The sequence below is a fragment of the Cervus canadensis genome, chromosome 17 (assembly GCF_019320065.1).
Source record: "Cervus canadensis isolate Bull #8, Minnesota chromosome 17, ASM1932006v1, whole genome shotgun sequence".
In the NCBI taxonomy this organism is placed as follows: Eukaryota; Metazoa; Chordata; class Mammalia; order Artiodactyla; family Cervidae; genus Cervus; species Cervus canadensis.
This window is the reverse complement of record NC_057402.1, coordinates 21,246,307-21,254,558: the sequence shown is the minus strand read 5'-3', so window position 1 is coordinate 21,254,558 and position 8,252 is coordinate 21,246,307. Positions and strand designations below refer to the sequence as shown.

The 8,252-nt window shown below is 50.5% G+C and overlaps 1 protein-coding gene across 1 annotated transcript; it reads right to left on the bottom strand.

Moving 5' to 3' along the window:
* Nucleotides 1–610: 610 nt before the first annotated feature.
* FOXA1 (forkhead box A1) lies at nt 611–6,292 on the bottom strand. Its single transcript, XM_043434483.1, has 2 exons — nt 5,733–6,292; nt 611–3,375 (listed from the first exon to the last, which is right to left on the bottom strand). The coding sequence occupies exons 1-2, from the start codon at nt 5,802–5,804 to the stop codon at nt 2,035–2,037; spliced, it is 1,413 nt and encodes a 470-aa protein (XP_043290418.1). The 5' UTR covers nt 5,805–6,292; the 3' UTR covers nt 611–2,034.
* Nucleotides 6,293–8,252: the final 1,960 nt, after the last annotated feature.

The following is an 8,252-nucleotide window of genomic DNA, read 5'->3' as shown; positions in this document are numbered from 1 at the left end:
AATACCTTCACAAAGTACAAAATACCCGCAACCCTGAAACGTCCTGGTGGCACTAAAGCTTCCCTGCAGGAGTGAATTAACCCGGGCCTCCCTGCGCCTCCTCTAAAGCTACCGTGATGGGTAAATTTTGCCTCTTCTTTAGTAAAAAGACGGTTCTGGATCCTCTCTTGTAGACAACTTAATTTTATCAGCTACATCTGATATTTTATTCTCACTCAAATACTTTTCAGATAAACGAAAATGATACACTGGAGAAGGGGGGGAAGGTAGTTAAATTAATAATAATTAAGTTCATTGTAGGAAGGCTCAAAGGAAGCACAGAAGACTTAAGCCCTTGTCAAAAATTGAAGTAAACATTACAAGGAATAAAGAATCTTTCAAAAACTCAATACTTAGGATATTAAATCAATTTATCTACCTTTTTATTTATCTACTTTTATTGAATCTCCTTAATTACTTTTCCCTAGCTACATGTTCATATAATAAAAAATTAAAAAAACAAAAATTTTAAGATTCTTTTCCTTTTTGTCATTTCTATTCAGTGCAGGGCTTTGAAAAATATCATATTCAGAATATCCAGTTTGGATTAAATTAAGGAAAATAGCAGAAATTTTCTTTTTGTTAACATTTGATTTATTTAAAGTCCTTAGCTGCAAATGATCAAGAACATATTCCACAGCTTAAAATTTCTCATTTTCATTATTTAAATCAAAATATTTTAATTACAATCACACTGATAAAAATTAACATTTTAATTTGTAATTTTAACCATCATTTAAAGCAATTTGAGCTGTAAAGAAAAAAGAATAAACCATGCAATAAATTAACATTGAGAAAGCGAAGAGGAATAATAATGGAACCCGTCTGGCTATACTAACACCATGTCCAACTGTGAAAAGTGCATTAACACTGAAACAAGCACACGATGGCAATAATTAAAATGGCCACAATCAATTGGATTTTGGAATCTTGGACCAAATTTTGAAATACAGCTTCCTATAACTTATCTCTCCTCCAACATTGTAATAGTATTCCCCTTTTTTTCTGGAAAAAAAATATCCTTTAAATGGTATAAATAGAAAGAAGCTAATTTTACACATGTTATATGACCTCAGAATGACATGACCATGGCCCTCTGCAAAACAAGGAGTACAGTTATTGACAAGGGCAATTCTCAAGGAATTGATTCCCAGGGCTATGTGTGGGTGGAGAGGAGGGGAAGAGGGTGTCTTTGTAACTTCTTGGTCCTGGCAACTCAAGAGCAGGTCTATCACCTACCTATTACCTTTATATGTTATATAAATATATGGATGATGTCTACATATCTGAGCATGTGCATAAATAAGTTCATATATATGATAGATATGTATTTCATTTAGAGACATCTGCTATCTGAACGTATCTGAAACGCAAGCTGAAAAACGTGGCTCTAATCTGTTTATGTTTTGCTGTGTAACAGCAGCACTGTCCTTCAGTACTTCTAACAGCCCTACTGTCTACTTGTTTCTTCACTCTTTCAGTTCTTATGGTTAAGAGTATTGCCATGGACCTGTAAACTGTTTGTGTCTGTGTGTGTGTGTGGGAAGGGGAATCAGGTGAGGAGGGGGAAAAAGCACAAACAAATATTTTACAAGCTTGACCATCTTTCTTTTTTTTTTAAATAAATCCTGCACAGACTAGAACATGTCTGCAGGGGGGGAAGAGGGAAGAAAGGGAGAAAGACAAGGAAGTAGGAGGATTTATATATATATACACTTGTGGATCATTAAACTTTGCAGGACAACTTTTGTTGGTTTGAGGTTGGTTTTCTTTGTAATAATATACACAAGGCGTTTTGAACAACAGTAACAAAGTAACAGTCTTTTGCACTAGGGGAAAGATTGTGCACAAAAAAAGAAAAAAGGAAATAAAAATAGTTGGGATTTCATTATGCTGCTGTCGGCTTGGTATGTGTGGTTTTGTTTGCTGTTGATTTCTCTCTCTCTCTCCTGCTACCAGCATGGCCATGCCAGACAGACCCCCGGTCCCAGGGAGCTAAGAAGTGTTTAGAACGGGTCTGGAATACACACCTTGGTAGTAGGCGGGCTCCAGGGCTGAGGGCTCAATGGGGCTCCTCGTGGCCACCGAGGCGCCGCCGAGGGGCAAGCTGGCGGGCAACGCGCTGCCGTAGGGCGAGTACTGTAGCGCCTGCTCGTATGCCTTGAAGTCCAACTTGTGCTGCTGCTCCGAGGAGGACATGAGGTTGTTGATGGAGAAGGGATGATTGAAGGAGTAGTGAGGGTCCCCTTTCATGTGCAGCTGGGACTCGTGGGGTGCCAGGGCATGCGCCGGGTGGGAGGGGGGCACAGATACCAGCGCCCCAGGCCCAGAGCTGATCGGAGGAGCAGCCGAGGTGGCTGGAGTCTTCAACTCCGAGGCGCCCCCTGTCGCCGCCGCCCCGCCGTGGTCCAGAGTCTGGGGGCTGGCGGCGGGCCCGGGGGCCGGCGCGCCCTCTAGCTGGCCGGCCTTCCCGTGCACGCCGCGATGAAGGGGCGAGTCGGCGCTGGGGTTGGCAGCGCTCGAGGGGTCCTTGCGGCTCTCCGGGCCACCCTTGGGGCCGCCGCCGCCGCCGCTCCCGCCCCCGGGGCCCGGCTGCTTCTCGCACTTGAAGCGCTTCTGGCGGCGCAAGTAACAGCCATTCTCGAACATGTTGCCGGAGTCCGGGTGCAGCGTCCAATAGGAACCCTTGCCTGGCTTGTCCGGGGAGCGGGCCACTTTGACAAAGCAGTCGTTGAAGGAGAGCGAGTGGCGGATGGAGTTCTGCCAGCGCTGCTGGTTCTGCCGGTAATAGGGGAAGAGGTCCATGATCCACTGATAGATCTCGCTCAGCGTGAGCATCTTGCTCGGCGCCTGCTGGATGGCCATGGTGATGAGAGAGATGTACGAGTAGGGCGGCTTGGCGTGAGGGTAGCTGCGCTTGAAAGTCTTGGCGTCGCCGCCGCCGCCGCCGCCAGCGCGGCTGCGGCCCAGGTTGGACGGCGCGTACGCCATGGGGCTCATGCACGGGTTCATGGCGGCCGCGTAGGGCCCCAGGCCGTTCATGGAGGCCGCCGGCTGCGCGCCCATGGCCCCCATGCCGCCGGGGCTCAGCGTCGTCCCCATGGCCGTCACGCCCGCCGTCATGCTATTCATGGCGCCCGCAGAGCCGCCGGGCATGCCAGCCACCGCCCCGGGGCTCAGCCCGGCGCCCAGGCCCGGGTTTGCGTAGGACATGTTGAACGAGGCCGGGGTCATGTTGCCACTCGTGCTCATGCTGTTCATGGTCATGTAGGTGTTCATGGAATTCATGGTGCCCAGCCCTGAGTTCATGTTGCTGCCCGGGACGGAGGAGTAGGCCTGGAGCGGAGACAGCGTGAAGAGGCCCCGAAGGGCTGAGTTAGCAGTGGGCGCGCTGGCGGCTACCGGCCCCCCGGCAAATCCGAAAGCGAGAAGAAACCATTTCTGCAAAGCCTAAGATCCCCCAACCAGGGGCAAACCGGCGGGCGCCCTCCCCAGAGCCAGCAAAGAGATGTCGTGCACGGCAGGGGGGAAAATCCTAGCTCGGCAGGCATGAAAGACAAGAACTCACAGAAAATATGTCCCCAGGAAGATGTGTAATCGCCTTACACGCCAGGCTTAGGGGCCGGCTTCTGGGGCCCCTCCATCGCCTCTATCCACGCCAGGCGGTATCCCACTTTCCACCCCAGATCGGGCCTCCGCAAAGCCGTCCTTTTACTTGAAAGGAGTTAAAACTCCGAAAATAGAATATCTCTGATCCTCTGCTTATTCACTCCACCTTAAGCGTGCGGTGGGTATGACAGTGCTTCCTCCCACGCCCCAGCCCCCACCCCTAGGCGGGCAACATCCCCAGATTTGCACCCATCTCGCCTAAGCCTGCCAGGCCTGGGCTGACCACATAGCGGCCCGCGCTGTTCCGGGTGACTGTTAGTTAACCTCTCCCTGATAGAGCAAATCATCCATGGCCATATGACCAAACATTTCCAAACAATTGGCTTTACTGCCTTAGCAGCTTTCACCAAACGGTGACTTTTTGTTGTTCATTATATTTAGAAGTAGTGTTTTCCATCTACTTGTAGCAATTGTAATATTAAAAGGGAAAAAACTCAGAAGTTGAGTAACTTTTGGAAAAAACAGATATATAATAGGAGAAAGGGGAGGGGAGGGTACATAACAATATCAATGCACAACCTACATTTAACTTTAACATGACTTTACAGCCATTCATAAACTTGCACTAATTTCATTACCTATTTCCAGGCCCCTAATGTTTGAAAATTTTGGTGACAAACTTTATAGAAATAATCATGTTTTTTACATATTCTGATATTTTGCCACTGATCATCTCAAAAGCTGGCTTTTGAAACTATATGAATAGTATCAAATACTTTAAAATTCAAAAATCAAAGTCCACTTGCTGTCTTTTAATGCTATTCTACTTCCCAATTCTAACCTGTAAAGAAGCTCTTTTCATAGAGAATTTAACTGACTAGTGAGTGGCGATGACTGTACCTGAATTAAATCTGAGGAAGTGTTCTGAGCTCCTTCTTAAATCATCAGTAGGGGAAAACTCTTATCAAAGGCAATCTGAGAATGCACTAGATATGTTAAGAATATAAAACTACTTATCTGTTAATTTAATAAAAATAATAATATCCTTAAATTTATTTTCATCCGAAAACATGACTTTATTTGAAAACATAAATGGTGCACAAACATTTAACTAGGTACACATTCTGCTACAGTATGCAAATAAACTCGGGATATGTTTGTGAATATATACATATATAAATATAAATAAATTAATTACCATGAAAATATTTCCTGATTTTATGTTTTTCTGTCCATGTCTTAAAGTATATTTTACTTTTCCTCTTCCCAAGATTATCCAAGGCAGTTTCAATAAACATTTTCAATAATGGTAAATTTTTGGAGGGTAATCGCCAGTTATTTCCAGAGAAATACTTTTAGGAGTAGGAGGTGGTCCCTTCTGTACCTGGTTTTTCTCGCAATCCCTTTGTGCACGCTGTATTGATAAAATAAACCACACGAGCGTGCCGCCAAGGGGACAATGAAGAGAAACAGGTTTTCCGCACGCCCGGAGTGCTGGAGGAAAAGTCAGCTCGCACTAGCGCCACCCAGCGGTTATAGAGAGGAAGAAGCACACTTCTTCCCCAAACAGGGCTTTTGAAGAACTTTTACAAAATTTCGGAATCATTTCATTTTCAAGAGGCGCATTATTAGCGGCTGCGCGCTTTCATCAGAAGACATCTGAGAATTCAACTGCGGAAGGAAGAGGCTGCCCCGCAGGCGAACTCTAGCCTTTTCACACTTGCCTCAAACTCATGCCTCCGCCAGCCAGCCAACCTGCGCTCGGCACCCGGGTCTGGGCTCTAGCTCCCGTTCTCCTCAAGCAAGAAGCAAGTGCGTCCAAGAGAGCGGGTGCTTTCACAACAAGAGTTTCCTAAAACCGTCTCGCCCGCTCTGAGCGCCAATCGCCGGAATCCGGTCCCTGGGCCGGGCTGAGGATCCGGTTCTCAGGCCCGTTTAGCCAAGGCCCGGCCGGGGCTAACCCGGGTGGGTAGGCACCGGTGGCACGGAGGAGGCGCCCCCAGTCCGCCCGCCGCCCGCCTCGCCAGGTTTCCCCCGTCCCAGCACGGGCTCCAGGAACGTCCCTCCTGCCGCCCGCCTCTCACCTCCTGTGTGTCCGCGTAGTAGCTGTTCCAGTCGCTGCTCTCGTGCCCTTCCATCTTCACAGTCCCTAACATCCTGGAGCCACCCTGCTCGCTGCAACCATCCAGCCCTGTGCGAAGCGACTGGCAGCCGCGCGGCCCGGGGCGGGGGGCGGGGAGCCAAGCCGCTGCAGTCACCCGAGCGCCCGCGCCGGCCCAACGCCACCCTAGCGAGGAGGAAGCCAGGAGCTGCGGGGCGCGGCGTGCTCGGCGGTGGCGGCGGCGGTAGGGCGGGTGGGGGCAGGCGGCGGCCGCGGAGCGCGGCGCCGGGGAGCGCCTCCGCGGGAAGTGAGCTGGCGGCCTCTGCGAGATGAGTGCAGTTGAGCTGATGTGGATCTTACGTCGCTCGAGTGCCCACCTCCTCGTCCTCTCCCCATTTGTCCGCCGCACAAAGACGCTCGCACCTACAAAGCCCGAGGTGCACCTGCGAGGCGGCCGCCCGCCAGTCCGGCTGCCGCGCCTCCCGCCCCGCCGCGCCGCCGCCGCCGCGCGCGCCCCTTGGGCCCCCTCCCGCCGAGCCCCCTCCCCCAAAGCCGACCCTCACTTTGTTTGCCAAGCGGCGTAATTGGTTTAAGCCGGGAGGCTGGGGGGAGAGGGAAACCGGGGTGGTGGTGGTGGAGGGGCGGGGGTGTAACCCCTCTTTGGAAGAGGAAAAAAGAAAAATAGGCGGGGCCGGGAGGGCTGGCGAGGGTTTTGGATGGGAACCGCGCAGCCGATGAAGGGCTGGGGGCGGTGGCGTTGGAGCCCGGGCTCCTGGGGGTAGAGCCGGCTACATGACCCCCGGGTTCCCCTGGAGGATCTTCGGCCCTCGGTGCTGCGACCCCGTCCCGCGCCCCCTCCTGCCTCCTACTCTTCTGCCCGCTTCCAGCTCCCGCCCTTCTGATTCCTGACCTAAAAGTTCAACCCCGGGAGACTGGAAAATTCAGACTTCCTCCTCCCGCCCCCAGCCCCCGCCCCGGACTTCGGGATTGAAAAAGGAAAAAGCCCCACTTTTGCCCGGTCACTAGAAACTCGGCCATCTGAGTCAGCCGAGCCAGGTGACGTTAGGCCGATCCCGGCTCCAGGCTAGCAGAGTGGAGACGCTGCCACGAAACCCGTACCTGCGGCTAAGAGCAGGTGAGTCACAACACCGTTTTATATCTTTATGACATAATTTTTTTTTTCCACCTCGATCCGCTCTACTCCCCCTGTCATCTGTAGCGATCATAAAGAGGAAGAAACTGAGAACAGATGTCTATGTGATAGGGCAGGCGGACCCGAGTCGGGCCGTCCTCCCTCTGCCCAGCTCCTCCTCCCGCCCCCCTTCCGCAGCCTCGGGGACTGAGCTGGAGGCGACCGTCTGGTTTCTGATAGGGAAAGGTCAGGGGGAGGGGACATCTCCCTAAATACGCTCCGGGAGAGGCTGGGCTCGGGCGCGGGAATGCAGCTACTCGGCTAGAGAGGTGCCAGGCCGAAGCCAGCGGTGGTGACGGAGGTGCTTCGTCCCATCTCTGATCTGGAGTGGCCGGGCTGGGACTGGACATCCATGGGAAGTGCTTCTTCAAGCGAAGCCTCTTGGCTTCTCTGAGACTCTGGGTAGTGGCTTGCCCACAAGCCCTGGGGAGGACCAACTAAAGTGACTGGGTGGTAGGCAGTGAGTTGGTGAGAGGTTGCGCTCTGGTGCATTTGTGTTTCTGAGTGTGTGTGTGTGTGTGTGTGTGTGTGTGACCATGTATGTGCTGTACTTTCGGAGAACCACTAGGTTTAAGTAGCAATAAAAAATCTTTCTGAAAGGACTAAAATATTCTTGTTTGGCAAAGTTTTAAACTGTTATTAATCTCATTTTAAGAAATGTGTTTTAACTTGTCTTCCAAACAGATACCTTTCCCCCCCGTGCTTTGTTCTTATAAACCTTTCTTCCTTGAAATTTGGCAAGAGAATCACATTAAATCCTTGAACCAAACAAATCTCTTAAATCAGCAGGAGAGCATGAGAGGGTGAAGATGTGTAGTTAAGGAAATAAAAAAGATAAAAGCATTGGATTACAACCCCTTTAAGAAAAAAAAAGGGGGGGTGGTGGTGGTGAGTAACGTCACGTTGTAAGGAAAGGCTTGAGAGTGAAATTAAATCACCTGGAACTCAGCAGCCAGTCGCCCTCCTTAACTGCAGCCTGTCGCTGGGACTGCAAGCCAGTCCCATCAATTTGTGTAAATGTATCTGCAAACGTGTGGGTCTGCACATATTTCTCCAGGCGACAGTCAGAAACTAATTCTTTTGTGCAAAGTTCCCATGAACAGCAGGACCTTAGTCCCATTTGTAAAGTACACGGATGCATAGGCTCCTCAGCCTGACTGTGGAGGTGGGGGTACTTTCAGTGCTAATGAGCTTCCTTGTTCCTTCCCGCGGTGATTCTCCAACGCCCTCTTGGCTCTTCCACCACATCCAGCATGACTAGGGTATTTTCTGTGGGTAGTAACAACTTAGCAATAACTTTTATGGTGCACA

Bases quoted from the DNA above. Each gene is read 5' to 3' on its own strand.
- FOXA1 (XM_043434483.1), bottom strand. From the start codon at position 5,804: ATGTTAGGGACTGTGAAGATGGAAGGGCACGAGAGCAGCGACTGGAAC. The intron at 3,376-5,732 runs GTGAGAGGCGGG...TCTCCGCTCCAG, and splicing joins ACTACGCGGACACACAGGAG to GCCTACTCCTCCGTCCCGGG.